The sequence below is a fragment of the Mustela erminea genome, chromosome 17 (genome assembly GCF_009829155.1).
Source record: "Mustela erminea isolate mMusErm1 chromosome 17, mMusErm1.Pri, whole genome shotgun sequence".
NCBI classification, from domain to species: Eukaryota; Metazoa; Chordata; class Mammalia; order Carnivora; family Mustelidae; genus Mustela; species Mustela erminea.
The window spans coordinates 50,414,787-50,440,461 of record NC_045630.1 but is presented as its reverse complement, the minus strand read 5'-3'; the positions used below and the strand labels follow the sequence as shown (position 1 = coordinate 50,440,461).

General features: G+C 37.7%; 1 protein-coding gene across 2 annotated transcripts; it reads left to right on the top strand.

The window, feature by feature from the left end:
- Positions 1-144: 144 nt before the first annotated feature.
- On the top strand, positions 145-25,659 carry RGS13 (regulator of G protein signaling 13). 2 transcript variants are annotated; one of them, XM_032317760.1, is made up of 7 exons: positions 146-348; positions 2,049-2,118; positions 2,779-2,819; positions 8,259-8,327; positions 11,931-11,992; positions 24,013-24,179; positions 25,368-25,659. In XM_032317760.1, the coding sequence occupies exons 4-7, from the start codon at positions 8,263-8,265 to the stop codon at positions 25,551-25,553; spliced, it is 480 nt and encodes a 159-aa protein (XP_032173651.1). In that variant the 5' UTR covers positions 146-348; positions 2,049-2,118; positions 2,779-2,819; positions 8,259-8,262; the 3' UTR covers positions 25,554-25,659. The 2 variants fall into 2 exon arrangements, with proteins under 2 accessions (XP_032173652.1, XP_032173651.1); XM_032317761.1 differs by lacking the exon at positions 2,779-2,819 and having other exon boundaries at positions 145-348.
- The last annotated feature ends 16 nt before the right edge of the window (positions 25,660-25,675 follow it).

Here is a 25,675-nt window from a genome sequence, read left to right as displayed (position 1 = left end):
GAATATTACACTGAAAATTTCATAGAACTACTGGTTCCAATCATCTGATTGCTTCAGATAGGCTGATAATGTTAGAAAAAAACTCTTTATCAGCAATGCATGGCAGTCCCACAGCACTACTTTCCATAATCAACAAAACCTCCCTTTGCATAGATATGTGTGTAAAAACAGAACATTCATAGAGAGGGCAGAGTGCCATCAAAGGTGATTACAGAGACAGTAAAGTTATTTTATGCCAGGCAAAACAAAATGCTGGGTATCTCATAGTGTTTCAGAACCTGATTTCAAAAGGATCATACAGCTAGAAAATAAAATTTAGCATGGTGGACCGTTCTACAGGATATATTTGTAAGTATGAGATTTTGTAAAATAGTTGATGAATACAATAATGTTGGTTTGATATCAATAATGAGTGAATGTTTAACAGCAGGACTGCGAGAAGTATTAGATTTCTTCTGAGGAAAACAAACTACTGAACACATGTTTGCTTGGCCTAGGCTTTCTATACTTAAAAAATAACTTGCCTGGCCTAGGCTTTCTAAAAAATACTTACAGTCATACATGTATAAATGAAGCTTCTAAATTGTGCAGTAAAGAATAGAGTATAGATTTAGAGTATGGTCTTTTATTTTATGTGGTTGTGTGTGTGTGAACATAAATATATGTGTTTAAATAAGGATATATTAAAAAACCAGATGTCTCAGAATCGTTTGCTTCAAAAATCATGCATTATCAAATAATTAGTTCCATTATTTGATTAGCTGTACTGATTCCGGGTATTGACCATTGCAAGATTTACATGAAGCATTGTTCATTTTGATTTTATGGAGTTTCTTCATTCCTTAATATTACGCCTAATAGGTACAAATAAAAAACAAATTACTTGCTCTTTAAAAGGCAAGAATTTTCTGTGCTATGGCAAACAAAACCTCACTAAAATGTAAATTTGAGTTTTTCTAAAACTTGAGGTTTTTCTAAGTTTCATGTGACATTCCATAACATAAGAAACACATTTAAATGCAGATACTATATTGAATAGAATGAATTTATAGCTATCTATCAGGATAATAAAAACATTTAAATATATGGAAAGGTAAAATTTAAGAAAGTTCATTTAGTTTCATATTACTTTAAGAAAGATTTCATTTAAATGCTAGAGAAAACTTGGATTTATTCTGGCACAATATATATCTAATTAAATTCATCACTAAAGCATTTATAACCATTCTAAGAATTAGATTGTATAGATGAAATGTACGCTTTCGTAAAAAAAAAAATCAAGAGAAACATTGGAGGCAAAATCATTTTGGAGACCTAACTGTTTTTAAATACTCTACACTTAGAGTGTAAAAGTGAGCACTAGTTTTACTGAGAGGATATGGAAAAATTTAAAAGACAGTCAGATTAGAAAAAATTTAAAAATAATAAATAAAAGACAGGCAAATTAATGCATAATGTTAACATAAAGTAAACAAAAAATAAAGAAATGGCAATGGAAAACACAAATAAAATGTATAGGAATTTTTACAGTATCAATCTCTGAAATTAATAAAATTCCAGATCAGAAGTTAAATCAAAAATAAGGATAACCTGGGGCGGTTGGGTGGTTCAGTGGTTTAAGCCTCTGCCTTCAGCTTGGGTCATGTTCCCAGGGTCCTGGGATCGAGCCCCACATTGGCCTCTCTGCTCAGCGGGGAGCCTGCTTCCTCCTCTCTCTTTGCCTGCCTCTCCATCTACTTGTGATCTCTGTCAAATAAATAAAAAAAATAAAAAAAATAATAAGGATAACCTGGTGAGTGCTTGAAATGTGTAAACCTGGTGATTCACAGAACTGTACCCCTGGGGCTAATAATATGTTATATATTAATTTTTTTTTTAAAAAGGTAAAAATAATGGGGGGAAAAATAAGGATAATCTAACACTTACTAAGTAGAAAAATTATTTACTTAAAATATAAAACAAGGTATTTATAGAATTATTTTGCCAAATATGCATTCTCTAGGAAGTACATAATAACATTTTTGGTTTTGTTATTATTTTCTTTTTAGGTCAATGGAATTTTTCCATAATCATACTACTAACATGAGAAAAAAATGATTGCTATTGATTTGAAATTTGGTGAGTTTCTCCAATTTAAATAAATTCTATATCATATCCATTTGGGTAATTCTTTTACAGAGAACTCTCTGTCAAATAGAATTTCAATTCTATAGAATATTTTGTCAATGTAGAATTTTATTTGTCAAAATAAAATTTTGTCAAAATAGAATTTTAATTCTTTAGAATATTTTAGGCTAATTTTTATGTTGACCAGTAAATGACTATGTATGCTCTAATTCCAAGTAAATTTATTAATTTACTTTTTGTGGAATTACCAAAACTTTTCCTTAAAAGTTCTCAATTATAGGGGCACCTGGGTGGCTTAGTGGGTTAAAGCCTCTTCCTTAGGCTCAGGTCATGTTCCCAGGGTCCTGGGATCGAGCCCTATATCAGGCTCTCTGCTCAGTGGGGAGCCTGCTTCCTCCTCTCTCTCTCTGCCTGCCTCTCTGCCTACTTGTGATCTATGTCAAATAAATAAATAATTTTTTTAAAAAGTTCTCAATTATAAATATGAAAACTTTTCACTCCACCATTCTAAATTTTGGTATTTAGATGCAGATCTATGACTTAATGACATATACTGTTGAATGAAAAATTGCAGATATTTCTTTCTAAACCACTAGTTATTTTTGGAAATTCTTTGTGTCAGACTGAATTTTATTTTCTTCATTTTTGCAGACAAAATTCCAAAGGCGACCTTTTCTCTTCTCATTTTAGAGGTATGAGAATTTTAATTTCTATTCCTGCATCTGTCTACCATCTTCCAAAATTAAAAGATTTTGTTGGTTTTTGTCTCTTTGTTTAATCTCCTGTTTTTCTCCATGTCTAAGCCTTAACTATAATTTTAAGCAGTGTTTTGGGTAGAAGAAGTAATAAGCTCAAGGGAACCAATCTGTCTATTATCGGAAGCTAAGTTAAATATTTGTGAATTTAACTTTTGGTTTCAATGCAGAGGGCATTATGAGGACATGGACAATGTTCTGTGGGATTTTAGCAAAGAAGTGGTGTATAGTCATAGTGAATCCAGGAGTAATCAGAAAAGGGAGGCGCAGTGGACATTCAGTTTCTGAAATATTAGAAGACAGTCAATAGGGCTCCATGGGGTGGGCAGGGACATGGAGCAGAACTCTGACATCGGGACAATCCCCCAATAAATTCCATTTCTCAATGGACTAGAAAACCAAAGATCTTTGTAAAACAAGACTGCTTTGTGATTTAATTTACACATAATAGATCTTTTACATAATTCTGTCACTAAATACTTTATTTCACTGTGGATGCCTTTATGTCATTATATTGGTATTCTGTAATTTAATTTATGAATGTTTGACTTAAAATACTAGATAATATATAAATAACTACTTAAACATGATTATCAAGTAACATTTGAACTTAACACTTTGGGGAATTTATAGTCTATTAGGATTATAGAAGTCAGAAATATAAATAATATTATTTCATACATTTATATTTTTATTACCCTCTTTTTTCAATGTCGTTTAACTAATGAGCCAGTTGGGCGAGAGAACCTAAATTAATCACGTAGCTGAACACAGGGCTACTACTGGTCTATACAGAGCCTTTGCTGGAATTTTAAAAGATGGCCTTTTAAATTTAAATGATGGTCTTCATTCACTACATGAATGAAGCCCCACTTGGAGGCCTTTTGGTTGGCAAAGAGACTGTGGGGGGATCTAAGCCTCTTCTCTCCTCCAGACAATGTGTGTCCGTAGACGAGACAACCTCTTATAATTGTTAAGGGTAGCTGTGGCTAGACTGTCTTCTCAGAGCTCGTCTGGCCAAACAAATCCTTCCTGGCAGCCTTGTCCCTTCAATATGATGTGTGCACCCAAAGTGCCTGACTTGCTACAGAAGATCTGGCTACTTCTAAGCTGGAACCCCAGCTACTAATATGTGAACAACAGAAATACAGGAACGTGGTACAAAAGAACAGGAAGGTTTGCAAGGGAGTGTACTAACACACTGAAGAATGGATAAGGTTAACTAGAAGATTTACGAGGTCTGAGATGAAATTTAAAAAGGGGAAGGAATGCAGTCTGGCTGAATGTGTGTTTCCTGTACATACAAGAGAGTTCAGGAAATATTTCCTGACTGACAGAGTGCAAGAAGCTACAGGAAGATCAGATTAACTGGAACAGAAAGTTTTTGCGTGCAAGCATTTTTCTAATCTTTACAATTCCATCTTAGAGACAAGGAAATTGAGAATCTAAGAGTTTACTTACAATTACACAGCTAATAAGATCCTGAACTCACAGCCGTGTTTCTTTGGCTTTGGAGCATAGAATTATTTTAACATACGCAATCATCTGTCAAGAGCTGTGGGAACTCGGGGCGTGTGGGTGGCTCAGTGGGTTAAAGCCTCTGCCTTCGGCTCAGATCATGCTCTCAAGGTCCTGGGATTGAGCCCCACATCAGGCTCTCTGCTCAGCAGGGAGCCTGCTTTCCCTTCCTCTCTCTCTCTCTGTCTGCCTCTCTGCCTGCTTGTGATTCCTGTCTGACAAATAAATAAGTAAAATCTTTAAAAAAAAAAAAAAAAGAGCTGTGGGAACTCTCTAAACTCTAGAGCATCTGGAAATTACTTTACCTTTGTCATGTGTCTGACCTCAGTACATGTTGCATACTAAGCCTGTTCTACCTTTGCCAAACAATTCCAACAAAGTTCTTAAAAATATATGATAACTTGTAAATAGACATGAATTTTAGTTACAGAAATCACTAATGTGTGCACATAGCTCTAATACACCAAGTGAGCAGACAATGACATACAAAAAAATTGTGTTAAATACTGTAGGGAAGGGAGAAGTCATGGCCCAGCAGAAGCCAGGGATGACTAGTTTTATTGACACATGACAGAAAGAACTTCTTTACCAGCCTCCTACTTAGAAGAGAAGCAGGGAGCCATTGGATAATCTGCACTTTAGAAGTGATTACAGAGATAAAGAATCTTAAAATTTAATTCACGGTTCAATTATGCACGGGGTCGGTTATGAATAACCAATCAATGTAAAAGATTTTTTAGCCTCAATTATTTCAGTGTTAATAATCTTTGGTCAGATTTATCTTTCTAACAAAGCATCTTATTTTCATCACACTATAATTCAAAGACCTCAGTGAATTATTGCTACAATATAATAGAGCCCAACATTTAAGGCCATCTAGAATCTGTCTGCATACGCAGTTATCCTTATAATCAACTCTCTCTTGCTTAAATTGATTTAAATCTATATTTGCAATCACAAGAGTCCTAAATTTGTTTTTTTTTTTCCTATAGATATACTTAGCTACTTGTCCCTTGCTCCTCCTTATGGGAGAGAGCCATACAGAAAATGAAATCCATCAGACCACAGAACCCCCAAATTCTTATCCCCAAACCTGCAAATATACTTAGATCTAGACTTATTCCAGTTACAAAAAAAAAAAACAAACAGCTATTTCTTCCTCTATTTTCACTTCCAATATTCTATCCCTCAATCTGAATTCTAATCCCTTAAAAAAAAAATTTTTTTTTTTCAGAAACCTAATGTCTATTGATTTTCCTCCTTTCTCCTAAGTCTACAACTTCTTTCCATGAACACTATTTGCCAATCTGAGGGCAGGTCACTTACACTGTAGATTTTGTGAACCAGATTCTTAGAGATGTGCAGGCCAGAACAGCCAGAGAGCACAGTCCTGCCTCTCAGTCTCTGTTACACTGTTTGTTCATGGCTTTCGTTAGATGGGAAGGAAGGAGGGGCGAGAGGGAGGTAAAGCGGGAATGGAGAGAGGGCCAAGGAGAGAAAGAAAGTCCAAGTAGCCCTATATTGGTTCTGGTCTCCATTTCCTCTTGTTTTCTTCCCTCTTGCTTCTGCCCTCCCTGTTTGCCAAAACCCCTCTCACCAAGGCTCTTGATGACCTTCGTGTTAGCAAATCTGATGGATATTTGCTAGGCCCCCTTGTCCTCTCTCTCTTTCTCTTTTTTTGAGAGAGTGCTCACATGTGCATGGAACGGGCCTAGGAGGGAAGGGAGGGGCAAAGGGAGAGGGAGAGAGAGAATCTGAAGCAGACTTCATGCCCAGCATGGCAGGGTTCGATCTTGGGACCCTGAGATCATGACCTGAACCAAAATCAAGAGTAGGATGCTTAACCAACTGAGCCACCCATTCTTTTTTCCTTCATCTCTTCCCCGCTCTTAACACTCAAGTGACTAGTCTTTGCTTTTTGATAACTCATTCCTTGGTTTCTGTTTATACTCTGAAGCCTTCTGCAGGCTTCACTTTCTCAGTGTGTTTCTGAGTCATCTGTCTTGGGCCATCTACTTTTCTGAGTTCATATTCTCTTCCTGGACCATCTTATCTTTTATTTGGGTTTCTCCTATGTGTTTTATAAAAACTGCCACCTTTATCTTGAGTTCAAATCTTTTATCTGAACTTGTTTCCTGTATGCCTCCCACCTTCCGCATCCAATACATCAGGTTCTCCACCACGTCTAAAATCTGTGCCTCTCCCTTCACCTCTCCTGCCACCTTCCCAATCTAACCCTCTAAGACCCTCACCTACATTCCCGCGGGCAATCTCCTAACTAGTCTTCCAGATTACACCCTTGCACCATTACAATCAATTCTACTCACAAAACCCATCTCAGATGTTAGCACATCACATTCATATTTTAAAATCTTTAATAATTTTCCAGCTCCTTCCTATGAAATTGATGGTGTGTATGGCCCAACATGCTTAGCTTCTGCAGGTCTTCCAACTTCATCTCTCATCACTTTATTGCTGCAATGAACATTTTGGAACATGATTATTGATCCAATCTTAATTCTCTAGCCCATTCTCTCAGCTCTCTCCCTGCCATATTCTAGATTCATGAGAAGACTACATTCCTTTCACTTCCTCAATTAGAACGTGAACCAATGCCCAAGCTGCCCTGTCCTCTTCACTCTGCACATTCCTGCATATCCTGTGGGTTCCAGCTCAGCTATTACTATACTGGGACGCTGTCTCTAACTACCCCCAAGTCTGGCTAGGTTCTTCTCCTATGTGTACTCATGGACCACTGGGCTTCCTGTCTCAAAGTCCCCATCAGAGAGACTTTAACTGCTTGCTAGTGAAGATAGGAAGAGGAAAAGACAGGATCCGCAGGGAACACTGGCAGCCAGAACTTGGCACATAACAAGTGTTCAACAGATGTTTTGAATGAATCAGTGAAGACTAATATGAAAACTCACTGTTATCCTTAATAGTTCCTTGTGTATAAGTGTGCATACATATTTAGAAAATATTTCCATCTCTCATTATAAATTGTAGATTTAAGTACTCTTAAATTTTTGAATTGTTTTCTCAATGTTCTGAGTTTAAAACCCTCTATAACATACACTGCTATATAAAGCCTGGGCTGAGTAAACTGTACCTAAATTTTAAAGCCAAGGTTATGCTGCCAACAACAGAGAAAACCAGGTAAGCAACACCCTTCTCAGAATTCACCCTTAAGGAATCTTATTTTTTTACTTAGCTATATACACTATTTTGGCTAATTACAAAGAAGCAAATTCTTGTGCGATATATTGAGAGATCTTTCTAAAACTAAGAATTACCCAAAAAAAGGGAAGACCCAGGAGTCGAATTCATTGTTGGTGGGCCCTAAATGGGAAGATTTTTCTCAGTAAGCTGTATTTTTTTTAAAACATATTAGGATTGGGGCGCCTGGGTGGCTCAGTGGGGTAAGCTGCTGCCTTCGGTTCAGGTCATGATCTCAGGGTCCTGGGATCGAGTCCCGCATCAGGCTCTCTGCTCAGCAGGGAGCCTGTTTCCTCCTCTCTCTCTCTCTGCCTGCCTCTATGCCTACTTGTGATCTCTCTCTGTCAAATAAATAAATAAAATCTTTTAAAAAAATAAAACATATTAGGATGAATAAGTGGCCCAGGTGGGTTCTAAAGTCACAACTCGAAGTACCTGCATTTCTAAAAAAATATTTATAAGATGAGTTATTTTATTTTCATCTCTCCTCCCCACGCCACCAGTGGTTGTATCCTGTTAATTTCAAAAACTGATGCTTATTTTTTCATGATTTATAATTTTGTGTGTTCCTGAGACATTGAATCTAGCATATAATTATTTTAAATGACTAAATTATACTAAGTACATTTTGTATTGCTTTAGAAAAATGAGCAGTTGGAATTGTTGGATTTGCAAGATGTGCAGAGATGAATCTAAGAGGCTTCCTTCAAAGTAAGTGGCATTTAAATTAGATGGCCGTTCTCATGCATATGTATCACATGATAAATAGGTGTACATTTATTCAATGGCTAATTTAATATATTTTGTTCAGAGAGTAAAATTTGCATATACACATGAGCAATTCCTCCAGAAGAGCAATCATGTATTACCCTAAGGTTTCATGTTCATTATTTATGGTTTACACTTGAGAATTAAGCAAGTTTAATGTTTATACAGGGTCTATTATAAACACTCTTAGATTTCTTTAAAGTTTTATATTGTTTATGTTCAAATGAGATTCTTTATCCAAAATATTTTCAGGATTTTAACCCTCCATCTAAAAGTGCCAGAAACCTCATGTCTATTTGGAAGAAGGAAGACTGGTGTGATAACCAGATGCTTACCAGCCTCCCGAGTCTCTTGGATATTTTGCCAAACTAAACATGTAGCCATTTGGATGGGAATAGTGATTGCTAAAATGGAATGCATAATGCCAGAGAAGGGTAACAAACCGTTTGATTGGATTTTCCACCTCAAGGATTCCCACACACTCCAGGATTCCCACACTGAGGATCACTGTGTGTTAGTTTAACCAGAGTGCCTAACCAAGTCCATGTGGACTGCTCAGTTCTGGCCCCATCTCCCTTGCTATGGTCAGAGCTCCTGGCATGCATGTTCCTGCCCTGTAGTAGCAAAATATCTGAAAATACTTACAAGCATTTGCGTGAGGTGAGGAGGAGGCTGAAGTGGTAGGTGGATGAGATAAGAAGACCCAAAGCTCAGTATTTTAAACAACCAGGTGAAGCTGCTGAGCTGGGAGGGAGATGAAGTAGGCTAATTCGGGATCAGCTTCCATCTCTTCTGCTGATGACTCCCATGGAGTCTCACCACCAGGGCCTCGCGTTTCCTTCTACTCACCTTGTAGACCAGCCATCTGGGAAGAGGGCGGCCAGGGAAAGAGAATTTACGGTCATGACAAGCTGGTAGATAACAGTCGTTGGATAGGTGTTGTATGTTCATGACCTTCTCTACTTTTCAAGATAACTTCGAGAAATAGGTATTATCTCCATCTTATAGATAATAAAACTGGGGCTCAAAGATTTTAGGCAACACCAAAAGCTATTAAATGCAGCCCTGGAATTAGAACTCAGGACTCTCAGACTCCAGTGACTCTTCATTCCCATTTCCACAATGCCATGAGGTCTCAGAATGCTCCCCTGTTTTGTACCTGATGCTTTTAGTAGGAAATCCGGATGGGTAAGGAGACAGAGATGTTTAGAAATACTCTCACCTGAATAGCAATGGGACAGCATGAAACTTGAGATGCTCAGAAAAAATTACAAGCAAGATGGGGTTAAGCCAAAACCAAATTGCATTTTACAACTTGAATCCCAACTGTAATCACTCTGATCGTGATCTATTCCCATAAATCTCATGAATCTTAGATAAAGAAGAACTCTCTCAACAACAAAGTGCCAACGCTTTATTTTAAGCTAAGCCAAGACAATGACAGCATCTTTGCTCATGTTGTAGGTTTTCTTTTTTTCCTATGTAATGGGAACACAGGTGGAGCCAAGAGGAATGCCACATACCTTGCCGAACTTACCATTTCACTGGATGGGAAAGGTCACTGTAGGTCACTGTTCTTAAAGTTCTAGTAAGAGAAAAGAACAACGAGTCAGATACCATGTCATGGAAATGGTTTTTGAAAGCAATCTTAACGTCAGTATACTGTTAAGCCTCAGTACTGATGCACATAGTCCACCTAAAACTGGCACGGACCATCCAAATTTGTAGACAACAAAAGACATTTGATCTTTTTAAGACTCCTGATATTTTTGCATGTTCTAGGTCATGTTTGAACCTCTTTGACTAATCTTCTCCTTCATTGTGTTAAGTCCCTCCTAATGCTGATAGCTGTTCCCTCAACACCAGTTACCGAGTTCCCTACACCAGGTGTAGCCAATGCATAGGGCTTGCTTGTATCCATAGTGAGCTGATGCCTTGACATCACCAGAAACAGGAAGATGAAGAGTGAACCAACTGCAAATTGAAACAATCATAAGCTGAATGGCGATGAACACATTGAGTATTTTGAAGGAGAGAAAATAAAATGATATGTAAGAATCCATAGTCACTTGCCAATCACCTCACAAAGCCCCAAAAGACGAACAGAAATGAAGCCTCAAACCCAGTATTTTCCACAAATTTTTTGAAATGGTAAATAGTTTTTATACCGTTTATTCACATATTATTCACTTTTAAAAAATTCAAACCCTCAGCATGTAAAAAAAAATTATAACAAATAATAGAGAAAATATCTGCATATAATAGATATAGGTTACTAACTTTATTATGTGAATGCATGCAAATAGACTTTGTGGATAATCTCTAAGATGTAAATAGTTACATGGGCCAACACATTACTGATGCCAGCAGCACATGATGCAAACCCAAATGTAGTTTGGCAATTTATACCAAGAACCTTAAAAATGTGCATTTCTTGGGACACCTGGGTGGCTCAGTGGGTTAAAGCCTCTGCCTTCAGCTCGGGTCATGATCCCAGGGTCCCCGGATAGAGCCCCACATCGGGCTTTCTGCTCAGTGGGGAGCCTGCATCCCCCCACACCTGCCTGCCTCTCTGCCTACTCGTGATCTCTCTCTGTCAAATAAATAAGTAAATCTTAAAAAAAATTTTTTTTAAATGTGCATTTCTTGACCCACTTTAATTCTACTTTTACAAATGCCACCCATAAGCAATTACCCTGTGTGAGCATAGCAAGCCTTAATCACAAGTTTTTATGTTAAAAAAATGAGAAATAATCAAGATGCTCATTGAGAATAATTATGTAAACTATAGAATGCCTCCTTATAGGAACACCTGGGTGGCTTGGGCAGGCCAGGCTTGGGTTAAGTGGCCAACTCTTGATTTCAGCTCAGGTCATGAGATCGAACCCCACATTGGGGTCCGTGTTTGAGGATTCTCTTCCTCTTTCCCTCCCCAATCCACATTCTTTCTCTTTCTCTCTCTCTCAAATAAATAAATCTTAAAAGAAGAAAAAAAAATGCCCCATTGTAGAACACTCCACAATGAATATTAAAGATTATAATGTTATAATTATAAGTCATAACACTATAAATGGATTTTAAGATAATGGTGATGACATGTAAAAAGCTTAATACAAGTGAATATATACATATATATGTATACACACACAAAGTATGCACGTACACAAACACACATTCAGAGTATGGCTACTTCTTAGTTAAAAACACACACACACACAAGTAACAAAAACACTGAAAACAAGTAAATCAAAATATGAATAGTAGTGTAAGTTGGGAATAATGAAATTACAGGACTATGGATCTTTATCTTTTAAAAATTTATTTTTAAGTTTTATACTACTTTCACAATTTTTTTAAGTTTAGTAATTTAGAAAGTAAAAAAAAAAATGTAGGAGATCACAGAAAGATAAATTTCCATCCAAAACCACACACAAATAGAGTACAACTATAATTTGGCATTATTTTCAAGATCATGTATTTCTCTGTAGTTCAGCAAACCCTTGAGAATACTTTGGTGCAATGAGCACCTTCTTTTTCTTTTCAAAGCATTACTTTGGAGGAAGTGTTACAGTGGGGCCAGTCTTTTGAAAAGCTGATGGCTACAAAATGTGAGTATTACGTATATTTCATCTTTGACTAACCAGTCAGTTTCACTCCTAACAGAAGAAGGTGGCACTAGATGATGAATGTACGCCTCTCTTCTCACAGCCTTCTAAATGGCAACTGCTCCCAGTTAAAAAAAGAAAACCTGAAAATAGTTTGTCGTGTCAACCACTATTATTTTCTTTGGTGTTAATTAAAACAAGATTAGTCACTGGGAATTTTTAGTTTTGACAAGTGTACGTGTAAAATCCCTTAGAAAATATGCTTAAATTGTAACACATCCTGAAATACACTGCCTTACCATGGCCTTCTAAAGTTAGGATTTTAGAAAACTCAACAATTTGCTGCTCTTAGTGCTTTCAAAAGTAAGAAAAAGTTTGAGTCTTAATGTTTTGAAACTCCTCGGAGTTAGTTTTATGTTTTATCAGTGTCTGATTTATGCAAGACTTCATATAAATCTACATATAGTGGTATGGAAGTATCAACATCCAGATGGTATAAATGAGAGTTAACAAAAATGGATATTAGGGAGATAGAGTCATAGGCTCAATGCAAGGAATACAAAAAAGTGTGTGCATTCATGGGAGCAGCCACTTGTATTTGGGGTAGAGAATTGGAAAGTTGATAAGTACCAGAAGACAGGTACGCAGAGGAAAAAAAAAATGTAGTAGGTACTCACAGAAAATTCTCTTGTTTGATGAATTTAGTATTTTTTTAATGGACTTTGTCCCCATCAAATGTTTGCTAATTGTTGTCTATAGACCTCTTCTTATTTGAGATTCCCTATTAGACTCTCTGCAAATATTTCACCTGTTTACACCTACTGACTGTGGAGAGGGAGTTAGCTATGCTACTTAATGATTTAATTGATGGGATGTATCGGTGGTGACTCTGCATAGAGTACTTCCTGTTACTCCTGGGGGTGACCATGTTTCTGGGGTACTCCTGCTCTCTCTGACACAAGGGCCCCTCCTGGCATGGAGACAGCTTACTCATAGAGTGTGACCTCCAGTGGTGTAGACCCCTGGCTCCTTCTACAGGAACCCCTTCCTCAGCTATTCTGGAAATTACTTCATGGCCCTCCCTACTGGGATCCACACCTCCAGACCTAGCCTAACAACCCTTTCCAATAAACATCTGAGGCCAGGATTTTCTTGTGAATTGCCCCAGCCTTTGACTTTTCAAGTATTCCTCATATTTTGTGATCCGGTTTGCCAGCATGATTATGAATTTCTAAAATTGAAATTTGGGGGGTCAATTTTAGGACACTGGAGTGAGAGGAAGAGACAAAAGCATATATTGTTCAGTCAGCTATATTGATTGATCCTCCGCTAAATAATTTGGATTTCAGTCCCAGCCGCTGAAATCTATGTTTTGCAACATTGCACATTAATCTCCCTCTTGAAGTTTCAAATTCTCTATCTGTAACATGGCGATAATATCACCCATCTTTCCAGCATTATTGTTTATGTTAGCCATAAAACACCTAGCTTAATAGCTGATGCAGATTAGGCATGCAATAATTGGTAGTTACTTTAATTAGTAATAAAGTGCATGTCTCTGAATATCATTCCTTTTTCTTTGCTGCTTACCAAAAAGTTCAAAATCTCTAACTTGGCCTTTAAGACCCTTTATCCCCAAACTCAAACACACTTTCTACGGTTTAGCCGCAGCTCTCCGTCCTCACATGACGCACCCCTCCGCCAGGGTGACCTTTGTTCCATGGCACACCTGCTCCAGGTTTCTTGGCAAGTCCTCTGTCTACTCTGTTATCTGCCCGTCCTGGCTAGTAAAATTCAACTTCCACCTTTTCCCTGCGATCTCTTGGAAATACTTGCCGTCTTTCTTCCGTTAGTATCAGTATTTATTCCGCTTCTAAGTATGGTTATTTAGCGTACTGTGTTTTTTCCACAGACACTTTCTCAGTAGATTTTTAAATTCCCTGAAAACACAGATCAGAGAGAGTTCACCTTTCATCTCCTGTCCCAGAGGCTAAAAATGTGCTTTGTATTCAATGGGCATTTAATAAATGTTCAATGAATACTAACATAAGACAAATATTAGTGAGAAAAGATCCAACTATCAAGCCATATTACATAAAACTTTCTGTGCCAGTCCTAAAGGCCTCATAAACAAAGTGAATACAGTTAGTTGTTTGGTAATGATCTAATAACCTCAAGTGATAGCCTAATTACAATTAGCTATTCAGAGGTCTAGTGTCATAAGAATAAGCAAAGTTTACAGAAAAGGTGAGGATGGGAAGGCTCTTTATTAAACCAGCAAAAGCAGAATAAGAATCTTAGGAGAAATTGAATTACTGTGAAATTCATGTAAAATTTAATAATCACATAATTAAAAAGGCATAAAACAATTCATCTCTGGACCATCCAACCAGGAAGATAATATAAAACAAAACAAAACAAAACAAACAAACAAACAAAAAAACAAAGAAACATTAAATGTGCCAGAGAATAAGGTGTGTTTACATTAACCAAGGACATTAGTAAAATGTATTCTTTACCTAAGATATGTAGATGCTTCTTTCTACAGAGATTAAAAGACTATTTCTAAGAACATGTAGTTCAGAAACTACATGTAGGAAGGAAAGGTATTAAGTATGGTTTCAACGGATGAACAGGAATCGGTTTAAGAGATGTTTACTGAACAGCCATTAAGTACTAGCCATTACAATACAGTTAAGTTCAACTTCCTCTTGAGATGAGGGGATCTAAGAATATCGTCAATTGAAGAACAGAACCCTGTCAAAATTAAGACCTTAATTAGAAATTAAAAATGCTAATAGCCTAGATGTTATTCAATGATTCATTATTGACAAACAAGTTAATTTTTTAAAAAGAGTATGTGTGTTCAATATCCATTCACTAAATCTTAAGCACTTAGGTACCAGGCAATGTGCTTGGGGAAAAAAAATTCCATGCACCCATTACCACATGAAATAACACAGGGAAAAGAGTAGATTTTTTCCAAAAACTGAAAAATCTCCCAGAAGAAAATAGGGAAGCCTACAACTGATAGCACATTGTGGTAAAGTAGAAAATGGTGATTGTTACTTCTAGTAATATCCTGAATGGAACTTCAAGGGCAAGGCAAACACACACTTTTTAAAAATAATAGCCTTTGACAACATTTTCACCAAAGGATGAAGAAAGGACTAAATGGCAGGGTTTGGTTTGGTTTCATTTGGTTTGTTTTTGGTTTTTGCTTCCAGAGTAAGGATGGCTTTATAAAGCTTTGCCTTTCCCTTGAAGAAGAGTCTATTATTACATTCGACAAGCAGAAAGAAGCTCTAGGTATAGAAAGAAAAACACAGAAACACATTTCTTTGACATAAAATTACTTGCAAGGTTGGGTTAGGACAGCCTTATAGAAGAGCAGCACTTAAAGTATATCCCAAAAGTGTAGTTTGTGACTGAAGAAAAATGTGTACTTAGGAAGCATCCTATGAGAATCCGAGGGCTGAACAGATTGCTCAAACAACAGCTAAGAACAAACTGCTTTGAGTTTTAGCATAATGTGTGAAGTATGATCCCTGAGCTGTGAAGCGTCTAGTGAGTTCCAACTATGTATAATGTAGGGACAGTGGAAGTACTTTCCTGAAGGCATCCACAATTAAAGATTAAAAAAATATATACATGCACCATAAACAATTTGTGAGCAACTATAAAGAAGGGAGACTAGAAATAACAGATCGCCTAGCACAGACCTCGTAGGTAGGTCTGTAGCACATACACACTAGGTTTGTGCTAAGGGGTGAAGATAGATGGTGGGGGTTAGCAGGTCTCTGGGGAAAGCTTCTCACAAGAGGCAGATCTGAGCTGGGACTTGATTCAGACTGCTAAAATAATAAGGAGGTCTGACTGACAGTACTTTAAAAATAGTCAACTACTTTAGAAGTCCAGTAGAGAGACAGTGTGTAGGATTCCTCAGGATTTAGTGTAAAAATTGGTCTCATTAAAACATCTCCCTAATGAGTTAAGCAGAAAGTACCCTGCGAAATTTCCAAGTCTTCAGGTGATAGAAAGTCCTCCAAGTTTCCAAACACCCAAGTTTTTAGGAGAGTTACATTATTTGCAAATGGACATAAAAGAGGTAATAAGTTTTTTTTATTACTACTTTTATGTCCATTTGCAAATAATGTAACTCTCCTAACAAGATGGGATTGGGAGGGAGACAAACCATAAGTGACTCTTAGTCTCACAAAACAAACTGAGGGTTGCTGGGGGGAGGGGGTTTGGGAGAAGGGGGTGGGATTATGGACATTGGGGAGGGTATGTGCTTTGGTGAGTGCTGTGAAGTGTGTAAACCTGGTGATTCACAGACCTGTACCCCTGGGGATAAAAACATATGTTTATAAAAAAATAAAAAATTAAAAAATAAATAAATAAATAAATAAATAAAAAGTAGTAATAAGTTTTTTAATGGACCAGAAAAAAAAAATGTCAGAACTATTTGTTACTTTCTCATAAAAGTACCTGAGAATTACCAAAAATTTTTCCTTAAATGATGTTGACCCAAAATAGAAAGAAGTTAGTAAAACTGCAACTAACTTGCTTGGATGATTCTTTCAGTCGTTCCATGGGAAACCTTCCCAGCACTGGGACAGAGGTGAAAGATACCTACAAGGTCACTGTCCTCAGCTCATGTGCTCCCTCTAAAGGAGGAGATAGACAAACACACAAATAAATAGTGAATACATTAATTTCAGAAAGTGGTAAGTGCTTTCAAGAAAATAAAACCAGCTGACATGGCAAAGAGAAGGCAGATATAAGGGGACAGTTCAAGTGTATGACTAGAGGACAACTTTCAGAAGGGGTAAAATGTGAGCTAAGAGCTGAACAATGAGAAGCTGCCAGCCAGGCTGGGATCTGTGGGTAGAGTGGCTCAAGCAGAGGAAAGCCATGTTTAAAAGGCCCAGAGAGATAAGTGAGGACATTGTCTTCAAATAAACAATGCTCACCATATCATAAGTATAAGACTTATTAGCCACATAAAAAGCTTTCAATTGCAGAGTAACAAGGGTCAATGTGATTTTAAGGGTACTCTCTGGGGCGTCAGTTAAGAATCCAACTCTTGGTTTCAGCTCAGGTCATGATCTTGGGGTCATGAAATGGAGCCCAGCATGGAGCCTGCTTAAGATTCTCTCTTTTTCCCTATCCCTCTGCCCCTGCCCCTTTTCCCAAAAACAAAACAAAACAACAACAACAACATAAAACCCCTCTGATTCTCTTCTGAAAAAAAAAAAGAAAGGAAAAAAAAGAAAGAAACAGAGAGCTGGTTGGGGAAGCTATTGCAATAAACCATGTAAGACTATAAGTTAGCGGGGAAGACAAAGCCAAGAGTATTTAGCATATAGACTCTAATAGAAGTCATGGGACTGTGAGATCACTAAGGGGGGAGTGTCAGGGAAAGGAGAGGAGAGATCCAGAAATGGAGCTTAGGTACATGCTGATATTGCCAAATCCAGAGAAGAGGAGGAGTCATCAAAGGAAGTGGAAAAAGAGCTTCGGGTGAATTAAGGATGAGCAAAACAGTACATCACCGTGAAAGGCAACGAAGAGCATATTTCAAGAAGGGAGCTGTGAGCTGTGAGCTGTGTCCAAGACTGCTGAGAAGACCGGTAAGATGAGAAAAGACCAGGGATCACTGGATGTGGCAATATGGAAGCCAGTGATGCCTTGACAGGAACTGTTTTAGGGGCGCGGGAATGGATAGGACAACAGGAAGCAAGGGAGAGAATGTAGGGAATTATTTACATAAGTTTTGGGGTGAAGGTCAGCGGAAAAAAGAGTACAGGTTAGAAGGAGACATGAGGTCAATACTGAGAACATAGAGTCAAGAGCCATTTTTGGTTTTATTTGGGAAATACAGTAGCTTTCTTAGAGGTGATGGCAGCTGTTAGAAAGAAAGTGATGACATAGAAGAGGGCAGGGACAATTTCAAGAGCAACAAAGAAATGGAAAGTCATGGAGAAACCATAGTAAAGTGGAAGTTAGAAAAGAATGGCTCAGACATTGTTTCCAGTTCAGGAGAAAAGTTGGAAAGGAAGGCGAAGAAGGCATCCCTACCTGATGAAATCAGTGTTCTCTGTGAGGTCTGAGGCAAGGGCATCAGCACAGAGCTGACGAGAGATGGGGAAGGGAGAAGGGAGAAGAGAAGAAATAGTTTCTGGCGAGTGAAAGAACCAAGATATTACGGAGGGGTGGTAGAATGACTGTGTAACGTTGAGTGCCCACATAAAATTTGCCCAGATGATTTCAAATGAGAAAGTCCAGTTACATATGTTCGTATGTTCTCTTCAGTTTGTTCCAGAGCAGACATAGAGTTAAGCCATTCTAAATAAGCAGGTTTTGTGAATCACAGAGTTTACATCACCATTGATTTGGGTCAAAGTCATCCTTCAAGGTGGTATATACTTTCTTTCCTTCCTCAGTTACCACGATCACCTGCAAACAGCCTTGGAAATGCCAGGTTGGATGCTATAGGACTATCATATCCCTGGAGGCCATGAAGACGGTTCCAATTCCTGTGCCTGGTGCATCTTCAGCCTGGCACAAAGCAGACATTAGAAGTGACGGATGGATGATGTTACTCCACATGCCTCCTGATCCCACAGACAGAGCCTTTCCCTCAGCTCTCTTCCTCTGAGAGAGATTCTGTGCTGCTCACTGTGGATCTGCAGCTTCCTACACTATAATTTACTCTTCCCTCTGCTAATCCCTTGCTGTTGCCATGGTTCCCTTTGGCAGCCCTCACACTACCTCCCCTGCGGGGTGGCAGCCCCTCCACACGGCACTATTTGTCTTCTCTAACTCCTTGTGCACTTGTTCCCTTGAGGGAGAAAAACAGAACAACAAAACCTGGCCTTTTAGACACATCCTTGTTCCGTTAGGACATGTTGTCTCAGTGTCAAAAAAAGCAAAAAGGAACAACACGCCAGGTAAAATCTTCTGGTCTTTGGTGCCCCCAGGATGCTAAATAATTATGGTTTGCTGCTTCACCTTTCAAAACTTGCAGAGAATCACTTTCAAACATAAAAGTATGAGAAGTCCGAAAGCCTGGATTGACACACTGGTCTAGTCAGTACCTGTTGTATACAAGGCAGGGCAAAGCCACTGGGCATGTGAAGACAGACCTGCAGTCCTAATTCACGAAGTATGAGCCCGGGAGTGGGAAAGTAATCAAAGGTAAAGGGGTAGATAGAACAGATTGTGATGCAGGGTGAGACAGAACTGTAATTATATAAGATGGGCCAGGTGCTATTTGTCAACAGATGGGAAACACTTACTTAGGTGGGGGAGGGGAGTGTTCGAAATTTTTCCAGAAACTGAGATGCTCCACATGAGTCTTAGATCAGAGTACAAAGCCCACCTCGCAGAAGGAACTGCCTGTACAACAGCATGGCGGTGTCACATGGCTTGGCCAGGAGCAACACTCAAACCAAGAATGTTTCCAGAAGTGACAAAGAAAGAGGTAGAGAGGTAGAGAACACTGTATCTTCATGGGCCCTGTAGCCACTGCCAAGGTCTGGCTTTTTTTATGGGAGCAATAATGGGAAAAGGTTGAAAGGTTATTATTAAAGGGTTGTGGCCAGATTTTTGTTATAGAGATTTTTTCTTTTTCTCTGATAAAAGTGCAAAAGAGATTGAAAGCAGGTCAGATAGACAAAATGAGGTTTTTTTTTTTCAGATTAGATGGCTTACATATTTTTCTCAAAAATCATAAACAAAAATTCTATGTAAAAAGAGCAGAGAAGATAATGCAATAAATATAACCATGTCTCTCATATGTAAAGATCTGAAAAAATTCCAGAAAACACTAATAGTGTAAAAAAATTGTTATATGATTTGAAATTCACAGAAAGAAAAGATATGGTCAGTAAGAAAGAAAAAATGTTTCAGCATTAATATATTAAAAATCTAAAACAACTGCAAGTCACTGGTTTTATCCCCATCAGACTGGCAAGGGTGAAGTGAGCAGACATTTTGACACTAATGTTAGTAATGAAAAATAATGAAATCTTTCTGAAAGCAATTTTACAACAAGTATCGATAGTCTCCAAAAATATGGTATCTGTCAACCTAGGGATTCCATCCCTTAAATTAATTCTAAGAAAATAATTACAGATGCAAAGATTTATACACGAAACATTCAATGTAGGATAATTTACAACATAAAAGTGGGAAACAACATAGATATTCAATAATAGCAGGGTAGCTAAATATAAAATAGGGTAGCCTTGCAATAGACCAGTATGTGACCCTTAAAAATCAAAAGAAGAAAGTGTTCCTACATACTAAATATGAAAGAATGACGCAAAATTGCTTTCATAGTATAATGTCAGTAATTTATATGTGTATCTGTGTTTGTATCCATGAATGAATACTAATTAGATAGAAAGTTAAACATTAATAAAGGACTGAAAAAACAAAGGGAAATATATCAAATTGTCAATAATCTTTATTATCTTTATTGGAAGTCTTCTGTATTTAAAAACTCATAGTACTTTAAGTTACTTTTATAATAACACAGCAAAAAGAAGTTAAGAGAAAAATCATAAATGATTAATATCATAGTAGCCAAACTAGAGAATCTCAGTAAAGCAGGTTTACTTTTAACCTTCACATAGAGTCTAGTACAATTATGGAATTTATTATTCCAAGTGGTACAGATTGAAAATAAAATAAATTTAAAATTGTTTTAGGTGCATTTCTGATGAAAGACCACAATATAGCAAAACGTTAGGATTTAATTTGTGGTGTAAGCTTTTTCCCCTTGCAGAAAACAATCCTGCAACAGATGGGCCACTGCTCTGACTCAGCCAAGAGGAATGTCACGTTTTCCTTCTGCATCAAGATACTGACATGTGTTACCTTGTGTGTCATAGAAATACTAATTTCAGTGACTAGCTTAAAAAGATCATGCTAGAGACTCCCAAAAGCATCACTCACATTCTTAAGAAAAAAGCATGCATTATATATGACATAAACCTATTTTTTCCATCTTCTCCATTTAATGAGCAATTCTAGTTGTTTCTCCTTATTCACTCTGCTCAAGCAAAATCACGGTCTGTGGAGTATAATGCTCAGGAAGGAGTAGCATTTACAACTTCAGAAACAGGCTACTTTGGGCCACACCACCCGATTTGGAAAAGGCTTTTCCACCTTTAAATTCATTTGTTGTCTGAGTCAGTAGAAATTCTCAATTGAGCAAATCAGTTCCAACTTTAATAATTACTCATATTCCTGGAACACTTTTATACAAATGCATCATCAGCTGCTTACTTGACTAAGTTATAAAAATTCTATAAAACATACCAGCCATGTGAGTCTACTGATTCCAGGCACCAGAATCTTCTCTGAAATATCAGAGAGGTCCAAGTGGTCGATGTCAGCTTTCAGGTCCAGGTCAGGTAAAAGACCACATTCAAATCCCACTAATTTACAAGAAAGGTTCATTTCTTGTTCATGTCACAAAGTGACTGGGTTCAGCTCCAGGTCTCTTCCATATCTTCATTCTGACCTTCAGACCAAAGGTTCTTTCTCAGAATGTGTCCTTTGCAAGACCAGTTGGAAGGGCAATCGCAGACCACCTGCTTCAACTTTCTGCTTAAAACCTTCTTCCAGCTATCCATGGCACATTGCATATATTTCCTTGGCCAAAACAAGTCCAATAAGCAAGGCTGATATAAGTAGGACATAAAATGTCATCCTCCTATAAGAAGGGCAGGAAGTAACTAAGATCAATACTACAATCTATCATATCAAGTGTCTACAGAAAATATTAACAGCAATGCATGGATGGTTTCATGAGCAAAGGCCTTGGGTATTTTGAAAACTGTTGAACCATTTGCCCAGTCCCATAAAATCCTTCCTCCACTCAATCAGGAAAGAAGTTAGAGAAGGCTGACACAGACGCAGGCAGGTTCTGAAATGAGAATCTCTAAAGATTTTACTATGCAATTAAGCTAAACCTAAGTATCAACACAAATTCAGAATTCTATAACATAGAATCTAATATTGGTTTCCAAGTCATCTCCTTCTCCCCTAGCCGCCCAGCCACTCGAGCCATCCTAGTAGCCTGGTGGCTGACTCTCATTCCAGGATCTACGGATGTTATCTGGTACCTCATTGTTTACCCTGTTCCATAGATCACTTCTTTCTTTTAGGACTCTCAAATTCTGTTCCTCAGGACGCAATGTCCAAACTCCACTAAGAACAAAGTATGTCAAATTTCTTTTTATCTTCTTAGTTAGGACTCCATTTCTTCAACACACACTGCAAATTATTGTCTTCCAGCTTTACTTATTAAGCTAGAAATGGCTTTCTGTTTTGATTTTTTTTTTTTTATGGTTTTGTTTTGTTTGGGTTTGGGTTTGCCTTCCCATTCAGCTATTTCTCTAAGATGAGCTCCACTTGCTACAGTCTTTGTCTCTGCCCTTAGCTTTCTGTGCCTGTGATGAAGCAAGGCACATCTTAAAGTTGCTAGGTGGTGAAAAGAAACTTCTTGTTTGAAATCTAAGATAAAATGTATTCCCCATGGGGTAGAAATATCTAATCCATATCATTTCCTATGTTACATTTTTATACACGTTCCTTCCCCATCTCATCTGTCCTCTCGACTCAAGTGTTATTCCATTTCCTACCGAATGTCATGAAGATTAGACTTCCATGATATTCATGAGACATGCTCTAATTTTGTGTGTTCCCACGAAGGCACATTTCTTGCAAATTGAAGAGGGGATCTGCCTCTTTTTGAGTTTTTTTTTTTTCTTGAATAAAAATATCTTGATTGCTATCTTTATTTTTGTATCAGTGCTGACGAGCCAGTAGAAGCCAAGAAGTTACGGCTTTCTAGGCTAGAAAACTCAGCCTATTCTGTAATACGAAGATCTAGGAAAACTTGACTTTACATTGGTACCCTACCTCATTACCATTATTTCTTATGGCAGTTAATAATACTGAATAAAATATTGTTAATCAAAATACTATGCTTGGTCACATATTCAATGTGCCTACACACACACTTCTATTTACTATCAATTAAAAGTTACATTGTTTCATCATTTAGCAATTCAATTTCTCAGATATGCCAAGAGACTTCCCAGTCAGCAAAAGAAGTTCTGAGAGGGTTCATCCTCAATACTGAGAATGTTTAGTCCTCCCCGAGATTTTCTTTAATGTGCTATATTTCTGAGCGCTTGCCTAACCCTTTTCTACAAAATAGTGCCTCAGTCAGAAAAGCACCTTTCACATGTATGTCCTTGTCTACCCACTCCAAAAATACAGCTGAATACCAAAACTACCGATGATCATCTCTGGCATCAAGAGTCATCTGATGGTCATGCTACACATACCCACTGTCCTGTTCTCTAGTTTGAGAGAGTTTCCAACACCGCACCTGAATTCCATTCTTCGTCTGGTCTTTCCTTTCTCATTTGAACCATAAAGCATAATGAGAAGTTGAACGTTTCCTCCATCCATGTTCTCCATGTTGGATACTGAGAAACACCCCAGGCTGTACAACCTGATCAATTCATTACTTTTACATGACTTGGATATTTTTCTTTCAAACTTGACCTGCCTGTTGAGATTCTAAACCGTGTCCTGATCCTCCAGTATGGCCGAAGGACTTAGATCTTCATGTCAGTTTCATGATGGAGCTCTGTCTACTGATCCAACTTAAGCTCTGTTTCTGAGTCCCAGTGACCTCTCCTGCCCCAAACCCACCCACTCCAGTGAACATTTTCCTCTGAATGACTCAGAAGAAAGGAATGAAGCGATGACCCCACTACTGACGAGCATTGTCAAAATATGCTTTGGATGTAAGTGTGATGTAGTGTATGTGTGTGTGTGTTTGTGTGCATGTGTATCATTATACAATATTCACTTGTTGAATAATTTGGAAGCTTTGATTTAGACTTTAGTTTTAACCTGCATTAAATATTGTTCAGATTTTCTAATGATTTTGATCCATGAAAATAAACTGATTTCTCCATTACTTTTAGATGGTCCAGTGGTCTATACAGCATACTTAAAAATGGAGCACAGTGACGAGAATATTAAATTCTGGATGGCCTGTGAAACCTATAAGAAAACTGCCTCTCGGTGGAGCAGAATTTCTAGGGCAAGAAAACTTTATAAGATTTACATCCAGCCACAGTCCCCTAGAGAGGTAACTACTGACAGTCACGGCTAATGGAAATCAGTACATCCCGGGGAGGGTGCTAAGATCTCTCAAGCACACACATGTGCCAGGCACTTCATATCCAGAATCTCCTACTATGCTACAAACTCAATATTGTAGACCTTATTTTACAGATAAGAAGCCTGAGAATCTGGGAAGTTAATTAGCTTGTTTGGTGTCACAGAGCTGATAAGTGAGAGAGTTAGGATTCAAAGTTAAGCCTGTCTGGCCCCAGAGCTGCTTCTCACTAAATTATCCTAATTCCTGGAAGAGTTTCTTTAAAGAGAGAAAGAGAGAGAGAGAGAGAGAAAAGGAGAAGAAGTCCTTGTAAAGAAGAATCGACTTTGCTGGAAGGAACTATAGATGCCATATACTGGCATGTTGAATACCCCAGTGGTTTGGGAAAAGTCTGTGCCTCCACAACAAACTCACTGCTCACCTCAGTTCCAAACCAGCCAATCAGCAAACATTCCCACTGATATTTCTGCCAATCATTTACAACGGCATCAAGAAAATAGAGAGTCATGAGTGCATGAAACACTGGGACCCCTCCTGGTAGAGAAAGAATAAGGAATGAAAATTCTTGTCAAGGGATAAAGGTGGACAATGATATAAGAGATTCCCATCTCAGAGGACAGTCCTACATTATTGACTTGTTCCTCAAAAATCTTATCTGGAAAATACTTGGTTTATTGAAATAACCACTTCTCTCCTTTATTTCTCCATTTCTCTTCACTCTCTTCCCATTTCAGGGCATATTCATTGAAACCAACAATCATGACTACTAAGAAAGATAAACTTTAAAATAGCACCAACTTCCCCTTTCCCTAAAAGAGACCTTCATCTCATAAACTTCCTTGTTTGTAGACACCACTAACAAACCAGTGCATCTAAGTAAGCAATGGTTTCCGAGATTTCCTTGGTCTGGGGCTATGTGTTTTCTGTTTTGTTTTGGTTTTTAACCTTGGGTAGGAAGGTGGATGTTTGCTTTTGAAAGAGCAAAGTTTGTCTCTTAAAAGTCTTTTTGGATATCTACAGAATTTCAGAAAAAATTACCTTTTTCCAGTAAAAAAAAAAAAAAAAAAAAAAAGGAGGGGGGAAAAATTAAACCTTTCCATTATGGTTTCTATCTTCAATGATACCTACTTATACTCTGCATGTAATTTCACTTTTCAGATTAACATTGACAGTTCAACAAGAGAAACTATCATCAGGAATATTCAAGAACCCACTCAAACGTGTTTTGAAGAGGCTCAAAGGATAGTGTATATGCACATGGAAAGAGATTCCTATCCCAGATTTCTCAAGTCAGAAATGTACCAGAGACTTTTGAAGACTATTCCATCCAAGAACAATTCCTAACTCTCACTCAAAAGTATAAATTGAAAACGGTGCATTGAAAGTGCTGGCTTTGTTTCTTTAATTAACACACACACACACACACACACACACACACACACACACACACCATCACACACTTACAA